Here is a 19,833-nt window from a genome sequence, read left to right on the forward strand (position 1 = left end):
AGATACTATTTAACATTATGAGGAGATAAAATCTCTCTGAGACTTAAGGAGAAATGTAAACAAGGTCACATGAACAAGAGAAAAAGCAGACCTTTGGTTAATAATTAAACTCAGGATTAGCTAATGATCAGTAGAGAAATTATATGTAGTCTGAATTCTAACCTGCCTAATCAAGGCACCAATTACACATGGTCAAATAATCAAGATAAAATAAACGGAAAGGGTCAGTTAATCATCACTTTGGTCAAGGACCAGTTTGGTGAAGTCAGCAATGTCTGAAAATGTGTTTTCCTAGTCTGTGAAGTTGAATAACTGATCCAAATAATATCTAGATTGCCTCATTCAGGCCTCTTGCTAAAGTTTGTCTTTCTCAGTCAGACTTTACTGACTCTCATATATCAAATGGTAGCTCCAGCACTGTCTACTTCTTACCCTGTTTTATTTTCCATCATATTTCTAACATCATATACTTATTTATTGTCTAAATCCTGCAGTGGAGTGTAAGCTCCATAAATTTAGAGATTTGGTAGGTTTTGTTTGTCGTTATATGGTAAGCTCTTTGGATAGTTCTTAATATATAGTAGAAGTTTTAAAAATTGTTAAATGAATGATTTATGAATCATTTAAATGAATGGCATATTGATCTAAATATCTATTTATGTTTTAATCATCCCAGATTTCTGTATTGACTGGTCAAGGGCATTTTTCTGCTATACTACTCCATGGCCAGTAGTTAGAACTTCCTGTTTTAAAATCTTTACTCACCTCTAGATAAAATATCTAAGTATCTTTGGGGATTGGAGAGCCTCCTATAGACCTGTGAGCTTTCTTCTAATCCCAGGTCATAGATTACACCCTATTGATAACTAGTATCGATACGCGTGCCAGTAATTGTTTCTTCTTGGGTAAAGCCTTCCCTGATTCCTGTAGGCAGAATTTTGCCCTGTTCTTTGTAATCCTAGAACACCATTGCTCTTACCTCTGCAAAAGTGTTTTAATTTATTTGTTCATAGGGCTATTTTTCTCACTAAACTGAAACTTTAAAAAGGCAGGTATGAACTTTGTATTGCCCAATGGCTAATAGGTACTTGGCACAAATTAAGTGAATAAGAAGTGTTTGTCAAATGAATAAATGCACATCAAGGCTGAGAGGGAGGTGGGAATGGTTCAAGATAAGGTCAGAGAGAGAGGCTTGAACATATAGGGACCTAAAAGCCATGGTAAGGAATTTAGATTTTCTTCTAAGTGGCAGTGGACACCATTGAAGAGTTTTAAGCACAGAAATGGCATTATCTGATGTATAATATTAAAAGGGAATCTGGCTGCTGAATGAAGAATGGGCCTTGGAGAAGTTAAGATCAGAAGCAGAGAGAACATGTAAGAGGCTAATGGAATAATCTAAGCAAAACTTCTTGAGTTAAAGTGGTAGCAATAGAAATGGAGGAGGGGGGGAATCCCTGGGTGGCCCAGCGGTTTAGCACCTGCCTTTGGCCCAGGGTGTGATCCTGGAGTCGTGGGATCGAGTCCCGCGTCGGGCTCCTGGCATGGAGCCTGGTTCTCCCTCTGCCTGTGTCTCTGCCTCTCTCTCTCTCTCTCTATCATAAATAAATAAAATCTTTAAAAAAAAAAGAAAGAAATGGAGAGGGGTAGTCAAATCTGAGATGTTTTCTAGGAAGAACTGGGTAGAACCATTGTTGGTTTGGATGTGGGATGTGAAAAAGAGAGGAATAGAGGAAGACATCTGGGTTTTTGTCTTGAGCAAAATAAGACAAATATATGGGATGATTATATTGAGAAGACCACTTGAGGGAAAATACCATTTTGGACATACTAGGTTACAGATGCTTTTTAGAGCTCCAGGAGGAGAAATCACAAAGGGGAATAAATGTACTATTCTTTTTTTTTTTTTTAAAGACAGTCTGTCTTTTTAATTTTTTTTAAGATTTTATTTATTTATTCATGAGAGACACAATGAGAGAGAGAGAGAGGCAGAGACACAGGCAGAGGGAGAAGCAGGCTCCATGCAGGGAGCCCGACGTGGGACTCGATCCTGGGTCTCCAGGATCAGGCCCTGGGCTGAAGGTGGCACTAAACCACTGAGCTACCCGGGCTGCCCCATAAATGTACTATTCTGAAGCTCAGGACATAGGTCAAGGATAGAGCTATAAATATGGAACTCATTAGGATATAGGTAGTTTTTAAAGTCTTGAGATTGCGATCATCCAGGGAAGGAGCCCCTTCAACATCTAGGGATTAGATAAGTGAGAAGAGAAGTTAAGGAAGAGTGGCAATAAATGAGTAGAAGCAAGGAAAGTGTGATATCACAGAAACTAAGAAAGGGAAATATTTCAAGAAGGAAGAAGTAACCAGCTGGGTCAAATACTATTGAGACATGAAGATGAGGGCAAAGGAGGGAGGACTGGATTTGGCAGCATGAAGGTAATTGATGACACAAAAGCATGTTGAACAGTTTTGAGAAAGGGAAACACATTGGAGTGTTTTGGTGGGTGTATGTTTACATTCTGTCTGCTTCTTCACCTCCCAAACCTCTTATTGAACCCTCTGCAGTTTGGCTTCATTTAGACCATCTCACTGAAATTGTTCTTGCTAAGGATATTAACAGCTTCCTTGTTATCAAATCCAGTGGATACTTTGTTGTTTTTGTATTTGATTTCTCAGCAGCAACCTAGGCCTACTCTTGCCTCCTTAAAATATTCTTTCATGGCTACCATAACCAACTTCTTTCTCCCTTTTGTGTTTATCTTCATCTGTCCATCTCTTGAACAGTTCTATTTCTCAGGTTCTATACTAGACACTTACACTCTCAATGGATCATCTTATCCATTCCCATGCTTCAGTTATCATGGATTTAGGGATCACTTCTAGTTCTATTATGTCCAGTAAAGATCTCAGTTTAAATGTCACCTCAGAGGCACCTTCTCTGACTACTATATTTAAAATGGGTCCTTCCATTTATTCTCTGTCCTAGAAACCTCCCCCCCCCCAAAGATTGATTTATTTATTTTAGAGAGCAGAGGGAGGGGAAATGGAAGAGGGAGAAAAGCAGACTCACTGCTGAGCAGTGAGCCTGAAGCAGTGATTGATCCCAGGACCCTGAGATCATGATCTGAGCAGAAATCAAGAATTAGTTGCTTAACCAACTAAGCCACAGGTACCCCTGTCCTAGAAACTTTTTTGTTTCCTTAATAACACTTGGATAATTTTTAATTTTGGTGGTGTTTATTGTATGCTCCATAGACTATAAGCTCCACTGAGGCAGAGACTAGCTTTGTTTTATTCATTGTTGTATCCCATGCAAAGATGACAATTTTATTGCATAGGAGGCATTCAGTAAATCTTTGCTGAATGAATGAGTACTCCCTGCATACACACCACACCCACCCTGCACTTTAAGCGTATATCCATTTGCTGACTGGATATTTTCACTAATTCCATATGTACTAAACTGAACTCAGTATTCTTAATAACCCTCAACCCAGCCCACTCTTTATATACACACAGGAGAACAGGCTACTCTTCCTGTTTCTTTTCATTTTTTTTTTTTTAAGATTTTATTTATTTATTCATGAGAGAGCAGAGACATAGGCAGAGAGAGAAGCAGGCTCCATGCAGGAAGCCTGATGTGGGACTCGATCCCAGGTCTCCAGGATCACACCCTGGGCCAAAGGCAGGCGCCAAACCGCTGAGCCACCCAGGGATCCCAACTCTTCCTGTTTCTATTGTAAATGATAACTACCATCCACATCCAAACCAAAATCTGAGTCCCTCTTGATTCCTTCTTTGCATATCCAATCCATCATTAAATCTCTCTAAAATACTTGAATTTTTCTATTTTATCTCCAGCCTTCTAGTTCAGTCCATCATTGTTTCTCTCCTGGATTATTGCAGTAACTTCTTAACTGATCTTTTCTTTTCCTATCAATTCTCCATGTTGAAGCCAGAAAATCACCTAAATATAGGTATGATTAGGGGGTGCCTGGGTGGCACAGTTGGTTAATTGACTGACTCTTGGTTTCTACTGGTCTGGTGATCTCAGGGTCGTGAGATTGAGCCCTGTGTCAGGCTCCATGATCAGCCCTAAATGTGCTTGAGTATCCCTTTCCCTCTGCCTCTTCTGTTCATGTTCTCTCTCTATCTCTAAAATAAATAAGTGAGGGACACTTGGGTGGCTCAGTGGTTAAGCTTCTGCCTTCATCTCAGGGCGTGATCCCGGGATCCGGGATCAAGTCTCACACTGAGCTCCCTGCATGGAGCCTGCTTCTTCCTTTGCCTGTGTTTCTGCCTCTCTCTCTGCATCTCTCACAAATAAATAAATAAAACCTTTAAAAAAATAAAACAAGTTAAATCCTTAAAAAATATATAGATATGATCAGATCATTTCCCTATTTAAAACCATTAAAAAAAAATTAAAAAATAAAAATAAAACCATTTAATACAGGGGATCCCTGGGTGGCTCAGTGGTTCAGCGCCTGACTTCGGCCCAGGGCGTGATCCTAGAGTCCTGGGATTGAGTCCGGCATCAGGCTCCCTGCATGGAGCTTGCTTCTCCCTCTGCCTGTGCCTCTGCCTGTCTCTCTCTCAGTCTCTCATGAATAAATAAATAAAATCTTAAAAATAAAAAATAAAACCGTTCAATACAACTGTTGCTCTGAGAATAAAAGCCAACCTTTAACATGGCCCAGAGGCCAGACCTGCTTTAGTCCCTGCTTATCCCTTCAGTCTCACCTCTTATCCTCTCCCTCAACCCCCAACTATAATACAGACACACTGAATTTGTTTTAATTGTTTATATAAATAGTTTCCTCTGTTGTTTCTGGAATTTTGTACATGCTGTTCCATCTGTCTAGAACATTCTTGTCCCCAAACATATACAGGGATAAGTACACACAGTACTTATCATATTGCCATATTATATTAAAATTTTGCTTGCTCATCTGCGTCATCACATGAGAATAGGGGCAGTATTAATTTTATTCATCTTCTATATAGACTCCTGACCAGGAACATAGTAGGATTCAATAAGTATTTTTTGAAAGAATGAATAAAATAATCTTTCCTGTTGAGGTTTTCCTGTAATATAGTATAAGGGGATATGGTAAAGCAGTAATACTGGGAAAATTATTGAAGTAGAAATATCGAAAGTAAATCTGCTTGCTAGCTTGTAACTTTCTTTGAATCATTCATACTCCTTCACATGTAATGTGAAACAATAATACTCATCTTAATTCTTATAAAGATCCAATGAAATAATGCTATGAAAGCATTCTGAAAGCTGTAAAGTACTATATTAGTTTAAAGAATAATGTGGAAAACTCATAATAGATTATGGAAGGTCACAAACCTGCAGGAAAATAGTTAAAGGTCATATAAATAAAAAGTTTGTATTTTTAAATTGTTTCCAAAGGGAAGTATAAAATACTTGCTTAGCTTTATTTTTATTTTTTTAAAGATTTTATTTATTTATTCATGAGAGATACAGAGAGAGAGGCAGAGACACAGGGAGAGGGAGAAGTGGGCTCCACACAGGGAGCCCAATGTGGGACTCAGTCCTGGAACTCCGGGATCATGCCCTGAGCCAAAGGCAGACACTCAACCGCTGAGCTACCCAGGTGTCCCCTGCCTATCTTTTAAATAACAACTTTATAGACATATACTTTACATACCAATTTCACCCTTTTGAAGTATGCATTTCAGCATTTTTAGTATATTCACATAATTACGCAGTCACTACAACCTAATTTTAGAACAGTTTTTTTTACCCCAGAAAAAACTCTGTATTCATTAGCAGGCACTTCCCAAATCTTCTCCACCTTCCCCAGCCCTAGGCAATCACTAATTTACTTTCTATCCCTATAGGTTTGCCTGTTTGGGACATTTCATAAATATGGCATTTTACAATATGTGATCTGTTGTGACTGCTTTCACCTAAGCATAATGTTTCTAAGGTTTGTCCATGTTGTAGCATGTATTAAGATTTCATTAAATAAAAACTTAAAATGAAAAAAAAAAGATTTCATTAGTACTTCACTCATTTTTATGACCAAGTAGTATTGCATTATATAGAAGTGTATACATTTCACGTATTCATTCATCAATTGAGAGATATTTAGGCTGTTTCCACTTTTTGCCTATTCTGAATAATTCTGCTATTAATATTTGTGTATAAGTTTTTGTTTGGTCATATATTTTCATTTTTCTTGGATATATATGTAGAAGTTGAATTACTGGGTCAAATGGTAACTCTATGTTTAACTTTTTGAGGAAATGCCAAACTATTTTCTCAAATGCCTGCAATATTTTACATTCTTACTTGCAGCGTATGAGGGTTTTGATATCTCCACATCTTTACCAACTGTTGTTTTTATTTGTCTTTTTGATTATAACCATCCTAATGGTGTGAAGTGATATCTTATTGTGGTTTTGATTTGGATTTCTCTGATGACAAATGATGTTGAGCATCTTTTCATGTGCTTACTGGCCATTTATATATCTTCTTTAAAGTAATGTCTATTTAGATCCTTTGCCCATTTTAAATTGGGTTACCTTTATATTATTAGTTGTAAGAGTTCTTTATGTGTTCTAGGTACAAGTCTCTTACCAGATATATGTTTTGCATACATTTTCTCCCATTCTTTGGGCCCATCCTTTTTATTTTTTATTATTTTTAAAGATTTTATTTATTTATTCATGAGAGACACAGAGAGAAGGCAGAGACATAGGCAGAAGGAGAAGCAGGCTCCCTGCAGGGAGCCAGATGTGGGACTTGATCCCAGAACTTGGGGATCATGCCCTGAGCTGAAGGCAGGTGTTCAATCTAATTCCCAGACGCTCAACTGCTGAGCCACCCATCCATCCCTGGGCCCATCCTTTTTAAAATTAAGAACAGATAACCCAGATGTCCATTAAATAAATATAAATAGGAAGAGCAGACAAAAGAGGACATTGAATAAAGTCAGAAATAGAGGAATCCCTGGGTGGTGCAGCGGTTTAGCGCCTGCCTTTAGCCCAGGGCGCGATCCTGGAGACCCAGGATCAAATCCCACATCGGGCTCCCGGTGCATGGAGCCTGCTTCTCCCTCTGCCTGTGTCGCTGCCTCTCTCTCTCTGTCTCTGTCTCTGTCTCTCTCTCTCTCTGTAACTATCATAAATAAATAAATTAATTAATTTTTAAAAAGTCAGAAATAGAGATTGATAGAAAAGGAGGGAAAGATATTGATCCACAAAGAAAGACAAATACAGAGAAAAAGACATAAATGGTATACAGAGAAAGACTCTCATAAATTTAGTGTTAGGATTGTTAAACTTTTTCTTTAAAAAAAAAAGATTTATTTACTTTACAGATAGAGTGTGCTCGAGCATGCACAAGTGAGGGAAGGGGCAGAGGGAGAGAATCCTCAAGCAGATTCCCAGCAGAGTGCAGAGCCTGATGTGGGACTCAATCTCACAACCCATGAGATTAAGGCCTTAAGATCTTGACCTGAGTCAAAATCAAGAGTTGAATGCTCAATCAACTGAGCCACCAGGCACCATGATAAACTTTTTCTTAAAAGGCCAGTAAATAGGGATCCCTGGGTGGCGCAGTGGTTTGGCGCCTGCATTTGGCCCAGGGCGCGATCCTGGAGACCCGGGATCGAATCCCACGTCGGGCTCCCGGTGCATGGAGCCTGCTTCTCCCTCTGCCTGTGTCTCTGCCTCTCTCTATCTCTCTGTGACTATCATAAATAAATAAAAATAAAATAAAGCTGCTACTTCTTTAAAAAAAAAAAAAAAAAAAAGGCCAGTAAATATTTCAGGCTTTGCAGGCCATACAACTACTGTTGCAACTACTTAACTCTGCTATGCTAGTATAGAAACAGCAATAGGCAGTATGTTAACAAACAGGTATGGTGTTCCAGTAAACTTTATATACAAAAACAGGCAGCTGGCCATGGTCAGTAGTTTGCTGACTTTAAAGTCATCTGTTTTGCTAACATATATGTAACTACCATATATGCCATTTGAGTAAAATCAGATCAAAGCCTGATCTCATCAACAGACCAGACCAGTTCTTCATCTCTTACTTGAATTTAAAAATTGAACAACTGAGATAATCAATGATGCCTTTGAAGAAAGGTTTACTTGGTCTAAGATTATTTTACCCGAAAAGTAGAAGGTAATCTGTCAATATTTAGGACTTCTGAATCAGTATACCTGAGGGTTTTTTTTTTTTTTTTTTATGACTACTGAGCAAGATGTGGTGGTATGAGATCACAAATTGTGCAACTCAAAAAGCACCTGGGTGGCTCAGTCAGTTGAGCCTCTGCCTTTGGCTCAGGTTATGATCTTGAGATCTTGGGATGGAGCCCTGTATTGGCATCCTGCTCAGTGGGGTGTCTGCTTCTCCTTCTGCCCCTCCCTATCCTGATCATGCTCTCTCTCTTTCCTCTCTCTTCTCTACTCTCTTGGATGGATGTATAAAATCTTAAAACAAATAAAAAAAAATTGTGCAACTCACAACTTAACTTCCCACCAGGTGGGCTGCTGTGGCTTTCCTATCCAGAATGTTTCAAGACCCTTTGGTGGCTTTTTATCAGCTATGTTTCAGATTTTTCAGTGACACCTACTTCTCCTAATGGTCTGGTTTCTCCTAACTTCCCCAATCACATTCACAATGACCACCTCACATCTTATATACCAACATAAATTCTTATGTAGGCTATTTATTACCTAATCTATAAGGAAGATTTAGTTTTTTGCAGTTCTTTTATGCATATAGTTTCATACCTCTATGCCTGGATGTCTCACTTCCACACTCTGAAGACTGAATAGTTAACTCATTTAATTTAAAGATTTATTTATTTGAGAGAAAGAGGGAGAGAGAGAGAGAGAGAGAGAATGAGAGGGATGAGGGGTAGAGGGAGAGAATCCTCAAACAGAATCCCCTCTAAGTGTGGAACCCGACAAGGGGCCTACCACTCTGAGATCATGACCTGAGCTAAAATGAAGACTCAGACACTTAACCACCTGAGCCACCCAGATGCCCCCCGAATAGTTAACTCTTAGTCATTATTTCTATACTTTACACATATTTCTTCTGTTCTGCATATCACTTTGTGTTTTATTTATTGTTTCACGTGTCTGAATGTCTTGTACTGTTTGGTGATGAATTACTAAAGGACAAGAACCCATATTACCCATCTTAGTGTTTCTGCTTCAGTATACCTGTCACCCCACTTCACCCAATTATCAGCTTGTAACCAATCTTCATTTATCTACACTTCCAGCCACTCCAGACTATTTTGAAGCCAAAACTAGATGTTATATTATTTTAATCTGTAAATATTTCAGAATGTGTCTCTAAAAGATGAGAACTCTTTTCTTAAATAAAACCATGTCATACTAAAATAACAACCCCCAATCTTATCAAGTAATCAACCAGCATTCACAATTCTGCAGCTGTTTCATAATTATTTTAAAACTTTGTTTGAATTTGGCTTCAGTGAGGTCCATAGAGTTTACTTGGTTAATATCTCTTAAATTTCTATTTAACTGTAAGTTTCCTCTCATTTCTTTTTTACTATTTTTTAAAAGATTTATTTACGTATTTGAGAGAGAGAAAGAGTATGTGCAAAGGGAGTGGGAGAATCTCAAGCAGGCTCCTCCCTTAGTGCGGAGCCCAATGCAGGGCTCCATCTCAGGAACTTGAGATCATGACCTGAGCCGAAATCAAGAGTCAGATGCTTAACCAACTGAGCCACACAGGTGTCCCCCTTTTTTTATTGTTATTGAAGAAAATGGTCTTTTGTCCTATAGCATTGTTCCCGGTTTGGATTTTGTTCATTGTACCCAAGTCATTTGATAATAATACTTGTCTGTGCTTTGTATTTCCTTAATCAGATCATTTGATTAAGGGTGGGTGAGAGTCAAGCCCATTTTATAGCAGTGTTGTGCTCGACCAAGAGGTACATAACAGTCTTCCATCTCTTGTTTTGTGTGATGGTAGCCAATGATGAACTTTTACATGGACCCATTAATTCATTAGGAGCTGCAAAGTGCTATTTAATTCTATCATTCCTATCTCATTTTTTTTAGGTGGAATACGTCTACAAAGAGAAACTTCCTTTTTTCAACTATATAATTACCTTGAGATATAATTTAAAATACTAAGACCTTTAGATATTATGAAATGAGGGAGTCAGTTTCATAAAAGATAAAGAAGACCAAAAAAAGATAGATAAGACAAACCAATAAGTTTTTAGAGTCAAAGGTAGATAATGAGTTTACCAATACCTTTGAAGTAAATTTCTAAACTTAGCAACCTCTTTACAAATGTTCAAAACATTAAAATTGCATGGGAATAAAAAAATGCATGGGAATATAAATCTTCAACTAAAAAACTCCTCTGACATTTAAAAATAAGACTTAGGAAATCCAAAAAAGTTTCTTAAGCTAATATTCATTTCCACAGTATACATCAATTTTTATAAACAGGAACCTTTTTTTTTTTTTTTTTTTTTAACAGGAACCTTTTTTAAAAAATAAAGCAGGGATCCCTGGGTGGCGCAGCAGTTTGGCGCCTGCATTTGGCCCAGGGTGCGATCCTGGAGACCCGGGATCGAATCCCACGTCGGGCTCCTGGTGCATGGAGCCTGCTTCTCCCTCTGCCTGTGTCTTTGCCTCTCTCTCTCTCTTTCTCTCTCTGTGTGACTATCATAAGTAAATAAATAATTTTAAAAAATAAATAAATAAATAAAAAAGCAGAAAAAAAATAAGGCAGAAAAATGCACACCCCATATTGGGCCAAAATATCTATGTCTTACCATAATAAACTACTGAGCTCCTCTTTTTCTTCCATTCTGATTCTCTCAATATCTTTCAGTGGTTTCTCCCTATCTCCAGGCTTTTGTTGTTAAGTGGGCCTATTTTAGAACCGAAGTTTTAAAGTACTGTCTTCAGCAAATAGTTATGTTCCATGTTACCAGTTCTAAAAGGAGTGGGAATCTATAGAGCATGAGGACCATGATACCCTTACCGGGTCCTGGTATGGAGATATAGGAAAGGAATCTGGATCTAGTAGTTTTATACATTGTTCCAATAAAATAAATATTTAATACTTGGCATCATCCAGACAGCATTTATTATCAACAGAACTTCTTTCATTATCATCTGCTTTGTGCTATTATATTTACAAAATAATCCCAGTTCTTAAAAAAGAAAAGTGAGCAAGGGATGCCTGGGTGGCTCAGCAGTTGGGTGTCTGCCTTCAGCTCAGGGCATGATCCCAGAATCCGGGATTGAGGAATTCTCCTTGCAGGAAGCCTGCTTCTCCCTCTGCCTGTGTCTCTGCCTTTCTCTCTGTGTGTCTCTCATGAATAAATAAAATCTTAAAAAAAAAAAAAAAAGCAAAATTTGTCCTTCTTTAGGAAAAACAAAGAAGCCAACTTTTTTTTATGAGACTAAAGAATTTGAATGAAACAGAATAATGAGTTTGCTAACAATCAAGATTTTTAAAATACTGAATTTCATTAATGCGTTAGGTTTTTAGAATCTTCTTTGAGGGATGTATTTGAAATAGGCTAAACGTGTACTCTAGCATCAGACAAAAGCACTTGTTCGGGACGCCTGGGTGGCTCAGTGATTGAGCGTCTGCCTTTGGCTCAGGGTTTGATCCTGGAGTCCTGGGAGTCCCACATCCGGCTCCCTGAATGGAGCCTGCTTCTCTCTCTGCATATGTCTCTGCCTCTCTCTCTCTCTCTGTGTCTCTCATGAATAAATAAATACAATCTTCAAAAGCACTTGTTCCTCTCCTATAACACTGCTTCTTGCTAATGGTTGTTTTCTTTCCTCTTCTTGGAATGGTCAGATCTAGGATTTGGATTTGAGTTTTTAGGTAAGTAAGCCTGCCTAGGCCTAGGCAAAAGGCCCTTCAAAATCTCTTTTGTACCTGTGGAGTTCCAGAGGGGGATCTGTTTTCTGTTCACACGGTGGGTGAGGTATGCAGAAGTCTGGGAGGGGAACAGGCAAAAGAAGTTCTCAGTCAATAAAAGAAAAAAACAGATCAAAGTTCTTTTGGCTTGGGCCACCTTGGTGGCTCAGCAATTGAGTGTCTGCCTTTGGTGACCCACATTGGGCTCCCTGAGAGGAGCCTACTTCTTCTTCTGTCTATGTCTCTGCCTTTCTGTGTCTCTCATAAATAAATAAATAAATAAATAAATAAATAAATAAATAAATAAAATTTTAAAATCTAAAAAAAGATATTTTAGCTCTGACAAAAAAACACATGGTGGTGGAGTTGGAGGTGTGGGGGAAATTTGGAAATTAGACAAATTTGCTATTGATTTGAATTAAGTAGAAATTGGGTAAATTCTTCCTCCTAAAGGATCTAGAAAGACAAGGCAGTAATGTGTACTCATGGGTGCTCTAATTAGGAGAGTAGTTTAAATTGGTTTTATTGAGATAGGAAAGGGAGGAACTTAAAAGGGGAATTCTTTTTCTCTAAAGTTTAGTTCCTTCTAAATGGCCATCTGTCAGTGTGTTTTAGCTCCGAGAGGAGATTGCTGATTGCCCTTTATCTTTTCCTTATCCTTTTTGAGGTCTGAGTTCAGTAAGTTAAAAAGATCAATTTTTTAATGAGACAGTGGGACCTTTGACAGGTCTCTAAGGATTTGGGTTTTCTTGGCGCAAGCCTGATCCTAATTTAATTCCACTGCAAACTGCTCCCAAGAATGGGGTAAGGTGTTTGGATATTGTCTCTTGGCTAAACATTGCATCTACTGCTCCCCAGTCCCTTGCCACTTTATGTAACTCCTGGGATTCTGAGTAACTTTTTCTGTAGCTGCACTGTTCAGATTTTTAAAAATGAGTACGTTTTATTTTTATGAAAACAACCACTTTTTAAAAAAACTAAAGAAGGGGCAGCCCGGGTGGCTCAGCAGCTGAGCGCCACCTTAGGCCCAGAGCGTGATCCTGGAGACTTGGGATCGAATCCCATGTCGGGCTCCCTGCATGGAGCTTGCTTCTCCCTCTGCCTGCGTCTGTGCCCCCCCTCCCCCACCCCGTGTCTGTCATGAATAAATAAATAAAATCTAAAAAAAAAAAAAAACCTAAAGACTATAACGAAATCTCATGGGACTAGAATTAGTGAGTTTGCTTTTGAGTAAAAAGGAAAGAGGCTAGAAGCTATCTAAACTTTTAAGTACAATTCTATAGTAATGTGGCAAAAACAACTTGCAAATTAGGTGAGAACAAAAAGTTTATGACACAAGTACCAAGATCTGGGAAGGACCTTAGACAAAAGGTTTACAGTCTGAGTAGGGAGGAAGCAGATGAGACATAAATACTGCTGTGTACTCAAAAGTAGAGCCTGACAAAGCTAAAACACTTTCTAAATATTAACTTCTGCTCTGATTCAGTAATGCCCTGAAAGGCACATCAGTATATCAAATGGTAAAGCAAAGCAAAAGATAAAATTATTTGCCCTTGCCCAGAAATAAAATTCAGAAATAGGTAATCTCCTTCCGTGCTTCTCTGCCCTTTTCTGAAATGGCATAAACAGCCTACAAGTGCTCCTGTGTGAGTGTCTCACTGGTTACCAGTGCTCTGTACTAGCTAGGAGTGTGGAAGTTCAAGTCCAGACTAATAGTAGACAAGTTAGGTCAGAACCAATTCTAAGTTTGAAAAAATTTTTTGGTATAACTCTCCTTGCTCAAGATGAAAGATGATGTTTGTTTGTTTGTTTGTTAGTTTAACAAGGGGAGAAAATACAACCCAGGGGGAAGTGGGAGAGGGAGAAGCAGGCCCCCTGCTGAGCAGGAAACCTGATTTGGGGCTCATGAGGCTTGATCCTATGACCCTAGGATCATGACCTGAGCCAAAGGCAGACACTCAACCAACTGAGCCACCCAGGTGCCCCAAAGATGATGTTTTTAAAGGGCCATTCTACCATGCCAGAATATTCTCATTAAAATATTAAAAAGTCATTGTCCTGGAAATGAGAAACTTTGGTTTTCTCTAGTGCCATATCCTCTAGTTTTGGGGAATGAGTCCTGAATTAGGCCAGATGCTTTGGAAGAACATGATCAGTACTAAAAGATGAATTGACGGTTTCCCTTTGTCACTAAAAGGGGAGAGGAGTTATGGGGGTGTATGTCAAACAACTATTTTTCCCTGGTAGGTGTGGCGTTTCCAGAAGAAACAAACAGATCTCCTCATCGCCTTTTATAAGCATAGAATTACAAAGTTAGAAGCAGCCATGCAGGAGGCACAGCAGACAGTGACCAGCCAGGAAAAGTAAGTGACAAATTCAATTGCCAGAGAGCTTTTTTTCTTTCAGAGAAGCTGTAGTTATTTCCTTATGGTTGCAAAGCCTGAACATTGCTGCATGTGTGTTTATGTTTGTCTTGGGTAAATCAGGTACAGAATTATTAGTCCCCTCTAGGGGGACAAAATCCCCATTTTGTTTTTCTCTTTCTTCCCTCTAGGGGCCCACCTTACTTTATGGCTTTCCTACTTTTCTGTCAAAAACTGCTTCTTTGGAGAAACTAGGCATAGCTTTTGAGTGATAAAGATGAGAGATAGCATTTGAAATGTTACCTCTAGGAGGGTATATTTTGGAAATCTTCAGCCAAAAGATGGAATCCTTGATGGATGTTTCCAGACAGCTGCAGGCCAGGGATGGGTGTGGAGAGGAAATAGAACTCTTTGTAAACTTATCTGAAATTATACCTAGTGACGGCTTATTTTGTCCATCTGATTCTTCTGGCCATCAAACTCTACCCCTGTCTCCTGAATCCCTAGATCTTTGATAGAAATACCTTGTATAGTGGCAAGCTCTCTTTGTAAGCATTAACCAGATATCAGCAACAATAAAAATCAGAGTTTGTATCCCATTGACCTGCTGGAGATGATTATTTCTATCTTTTGCCTAGAGAACTGTCAGTCTTAAAGAAGGAGAATGGAGAACTGAAGAAATGTCTTGCCATTCTAAAGGTAAATTGAAACAGGTTTTCCTTACTATTATTTTCTCTCCTACTGTTCCCATCTAACTGACTAGACACTGTATAGAACAATGTTTCCTAACCTTTTCCACACGTGGAATAAATAACTGATAATATTTATACAAGTACACTGTCATAAGTGGTCGAGGCCACAAAAGACCTAGGAGGACTGAAATGATCAATATGTAGCACACTGGTAACCCATTCTTGAATATCAGTAAGTCATGACATACCATTTGGGAAGAAACTCTCTTATTGAAGAGACATCTGTTGTAGCTTAAAATTTCTCTTCAAGTGTCCCAGGACTCCTCAGGACCCTTCCTCTTCCTCCAGTCTAACTCCATTTCCTAGATTTATCTTTCTTCTTAAGAATGTTCTTTGTGTTTATACGACATTCTTACTGATCCCCCTGCTGTAAGTATTTTATCACATTTTATCCTATCATTTTCCTTTCTTTCCCCTATTAGACTCTCCATATTTTCCCACATAAATCAGTCTTCAGGATTCCCAATGTGTTTTTATGAAGAACTGAATTTTTATTACATCAAAGCTAATAATTTCCTAGGGAATCATTGCTGCTAGTTTTTCTCCTACTGAGAATCTAAGCAACTGTAGCTAGAGGACATTGTAGCTTAGTTATCTAGCAAGTAACACTCATTGATTAGAACCCTAATCCTAGCTGCAGTTTCCTTCACTTCCATTTTTCTCACCTACAGGAATCTCCAAATTGGTACCAAGGAAGCAGGTCAGTTTTATCAGGCCCCATACTAGTGCTGTTTGAAAATTACTGTTCTCTCTTGGCTCTTGGCTGCAACACCTGTGTGGGCTCTAAGGTGAAAGAAATGGTTGATGAATGTATCTTTTACTTCTCCAGTTACTCACTGAAAAGTGTGGAAGTGAAATCTTGAATGTAATGCTCATTCTTATGAAATCCAACTCACCCTTCAGAATTCAATTCACGTGTCATTTCCTCCGTCAAGACATCATTAGGCAGAGTTTGATGTTCTATCATTCATTTATTTGGCAAATATTAAATGCCTATTGTTTATCAGGTACCATGCTACATGTTGAGTGTACATCACCAGTTAGTCTGCACCCTACCAACTATTAAATGTTTTTTACTTCAGCTCTGTATTGATGGGTTAAGAGACATGGCTCCTGCACTCACAGAAGTTACAGTCTGGTGGTCTTTCATACTTCCGTACTTCTGATATACCTATTAACACTTAAACGTTGCTTTTACTTTTGTCCCTCCAACTAGCCTGTGAACCTTTCGAAGATAGAAACTATATTCTAGTTACTTTGTAATCTCAGGATCTAGGATGTATAAACACTAATAAATGCTTGTTGGAGAGATGGATGAGAGGATGGCAGGAGGGAATGATAGATTTATGAGTGTATGAATAAATGGATAGATACATGTAAAATTGAGAGTACTTACAGGCAGAAGAGAAGGTTTCACTTAGGAAGTTAAAGAGCCAAGGAGTCTCATATTTGCCTCCATATTTTGGGGTCATACTTCATAGTAAGCAATTTGTGCTCAGAGAGTAAGCTGTTACTTCTTTAAACAGTGGTCTGTTGGGATGCCTGGGTGGCTCAGTGGTTGGGCGTCTGCCTTTGGCTCAGGGCATGTCTCTGCCTCTCTCTTTGTGCCTCTCTTGAATAAGTAAATAAAATCTTAAAAACAAACAAACAAACAAACAAAACCCCACAGTGGTCTGTTGATTCTCTCAGGGGCACTTAACTTCTGCTTAGAGCTGCCACTTTTTTTTTTTTTTTCTCTTACAGGTCAGCCACACCTCGACCAGTGGGCATTACTTCTCCATCACAGTCAGGTAGAGAACATTTTCTCCCCCAAATATCTGTGTGAGATAAATTTCCTTTTCCCATATAGAAGATAGTTTCCTCTCAAAGACTGTAATGTGATTTTCCTAATATTGTATATGATATGAGAAGATCATACAACCAGATGTCCACATGTGACCAATTGGCTAGGCAAGGCAGGGCCATGACATGGATGGCAGCTCTTCATTGCTCCCTTGATTCTCTTTCAGTCACTCCACGACCCAGTTCTCAGCATAGCAGCCAGGTGGTCAGGTGAGTAGGAAGCCTATACACCCACATGAAAACTGGCAAAAGTTGGAAGATAAATAAATACCTAGATATGGCAGAAGTAGGGATTGAAGAGACTTTAGGTCTATGTCAGGTTTCACATCAGGTTTGTTTTTCTTTTGTCTCCCTTATACAGTCGATCCTCCTCAGCGGAGTCTATCCCTTACAGAGTATCTGGCTTCAGTAGCTTGGGAGCAGTAAGTAATATTTATCTTCTCTTCCCAGATTAAGATTTCTAATGTTAATTGAAGGCAAAGATGTCAGGCAAGAATATTATGTCTATATTGGTTTTGGTATAAATTATCCAATGCCATGCCTGGACTGTCTTTTCTTTTGGCAATGAAGACCTGATGTTAGAAGCTAACACGGAGAGGGGTGCCTCAGTGGCTCAGTCGGTTGAACTCAACTCATGATCTCATGATCTCACGGATCATGGGATTGAGCCCTGCATTGCACTCCATGCTCAACAGGGAGTGTGCTTTAAAGATTCCCTCCCTCTGCCCCTCCCCCACTCTCTCTCTTTTCAAATAAATAAGTCTTTAAAAAAAAAAGCTAACACAGAATAAATGGGAAAGTAGTAGAAATGTTCAGTGACTGAATTAACAGTGATAATTCATCTTGGGGGGTTGCATCGGTGGCTCAGTTGGTTGAGCGTCCAACTCTTGGTTTCGGCTTGGATCATGATCTCCTGGTTGTGGGATCAAGCCCCACGCATGGTCCTGTACTCAATGTGGAGGCTGCTTCAGATATTCTCTACCTTTTCCTCTCACTCCCTCTCAAATAAAATAAAATATTTTTAAAAATTCATTTTGGAAGTAATAAAGTATCCTTCTTGGATGAGCATGCCTATTCTGGCAGAACAACATACGCTTCAATGTGTAGATATAGAAAAAGAATATGGAAGCCAGGGATGCCTGGGTGGCTCAGCGGTTTAGTGCCACCTTCGGCCCAGGGTGTGATCCTGGAGACCTGGGATATGGTCCGTGCGTGGGGCTCCCTGCATGGAGCCTGCTTCTCCCCCTGCCTGTGTCTGCGCCTCTCTCTCTCTCTGTCTCTCATGAATAAATAAATAAAATCTAAAAAAAAAAAAAAGAATATGGAAGCCAGAGAATGGGATATATTTATTAATTGGTATTTGTTATTTGTCCATCAGGGAGCCAGAGGCCTGCAGGGAAGAAGCACTCCCAGGGACTCTTATATTGGTGAGAAGGGGATAAAAGGGTCAGAAACCAATATTTTCTCTGCAAATATAATGCTATTATACATTTTTTATGCATAATATAATGCCATTTTTTTCCAGACACTGATTTCAGGTATCCAGAGATATATTACTACTTTTCATTTTTTTAAAGGATTTTATTTATTTATTCATGAGAGACACACACAAAGAGAGAGACAGAGACACCGGCAGAGGGAGAAGCAGGCTCCATGTAGGGAGCCCAATGTGAGACTCAATCCCAGGACTCCAGGATCACAACCCAAACCAAAGGCAGATGCTTCAGCCACTGAGCCACCCAAGTGCCCCATATTACTGCTTTTCAAATAATGATATTCCTGTTCTCAAACTGATAAGGAAAAACTTTTTTTGAGCAATAGAAAGTCATTGGAAACCCTTGGTCAAGAGATGGAGAACTTGAGTAAAATAAATTTGGATTTTTAAAATTACCACAAGATGGCAGTAGAAGTTAGGTCTAAAAGGAAAGTTAACTAGACGCCACTTACGTTATTAGCCTGAAGGGTATCAGGCTTCAGTGTGTATTAAACTGAAAAATATTCATTGAAGAATGAAAAATATTCATTGAAGAATATCCAGTGAAGAATACCCACTTAGTTTCTTGTCTCTTTTCTCTTAGAACTATTTTTGTTATTACTTTTTTCAAGGGAGGGTATTTGCCAATCCATAGAGAATGCTTAATCAGAGAAGATTTCCCTTTCTTTCACAAGAAGCAGTTGTGAAATTTACACATTTCTTTCTGGATAACCATTTTTGAAAATCACCAATATTTTCCCTCCAATTCTTTCATATTCACCTTTTGAAAAATGTAGAAGTTCTAGAGAATTTATCAGGTTAATCGTAATATTCTTTTATTTCTGATTTTAGTTATTTGAAGCTTTTATTTTTTTTTTTCTTGAACAGCCTGGCTGAAGACTAGCCAATCTAGTTGAACATTTCAAAGGACCTGCTTTTGGTTTTGTTGATTTTCTCTGTTTTTTTGTTGTTGTTGTTGTTCTCTATTTCTTTTTTTTTTTTTTTTTTAAAGATTTAATTAATTTATTCGTGAGAGACACAGAGACAGAGAGAGGCACAGACACAGGCAGAGGGAGAAACAGGCTCTATGCAGGGAGCCTGACGTGGGACTTGATCCCGCGGTCTCCAGGACCATACCCTGGGCTGAAGGTGGCACTAAACCACTGAGCCACCCGGGCTGCCCTGTTCTCTATTTCATTTATTTCTGCTCTACCTTTTATTTATTTCCTTCTGCTTCTTTTGAGTTTAGTTTTAGTTTCTTAAGACAAAAGGTTGGATTATTGATTAGAGATCTGCATTTTTTTAAAAAGATTTATTTATTTATTCATAGAGACACAGAGAGAGACGGGGGCAGAGGCACAGGCAGAGGGAGAGGGAGAAGCAGGCTCCATGCAGGGAGCCCTACGCGGACTCGGGACCCGATTCAGGGTCCCCAGGATCACACCCTGGGCTGCAGGCGGTGCTAAACCGCTGCGC

At 38.9% G+C, this 19,833-nt stretch overlaps 1 protein-coding gene across 1 annotated transcript in view; it reads left to right on the top strand.

Moving 5' to 3' along the window:
* RNF212B (ring finger protein 212B) overlaps nucleotides 1–19,833 on the top strand; it is a 34,607-nt gene that overhangs the window by 7,578 nt on the left and 7,196 nt on the right. The window contains exons 5-11 of the mRNA XM_026007532.2: nucleotides 14,174–14,289; nucleotides 14,928–14,988; nucleotides 15,713–15,741; nucleotides 16,785–16,831; nucleotides 17,051–17,093; nucleotides 17,245–17,305; nucleotides 18,262–18,310. Of these exons, the coding sequence (XP_025863317.1) occupies nucleotides 14,174–14,289; nucleotides 14,928–14,988; nucleotides 15,713–15,741; nucleotides 16,785–16,831; nucleotides 17,051–17,093; nucleotides 17,245–17,305; nucleotides 18,262–18,310 (406 nt within the window). The remainder of the gene's footprint in view (nucleotides 1–14,173; nucleotides 14,290–14,927; nucleotides 14,989–15,712; nucleotides 15,742–16,784; nucleotides 16,832–17,050; nucleotides 17,094–17,244; nucleotides 17,306–18,261; nucleotides 18,311–19,833) is intronic.

The sequence above is a fragment of the Vulpes vulpes genome, chromosome 6 (assembly GCF_048418805.1).
Source record: "Vulpes vulpes isolate BD-2025 chromosome 6, VulVul3, whole genome shotgun sequence".
In the NCBI taxonomy this organism is placed as follows: Eukaryota; Metazoa; Chordata; class Mammalia; order Carnivora; family Canidae; genus Vulpes; species Vulpes vulpes.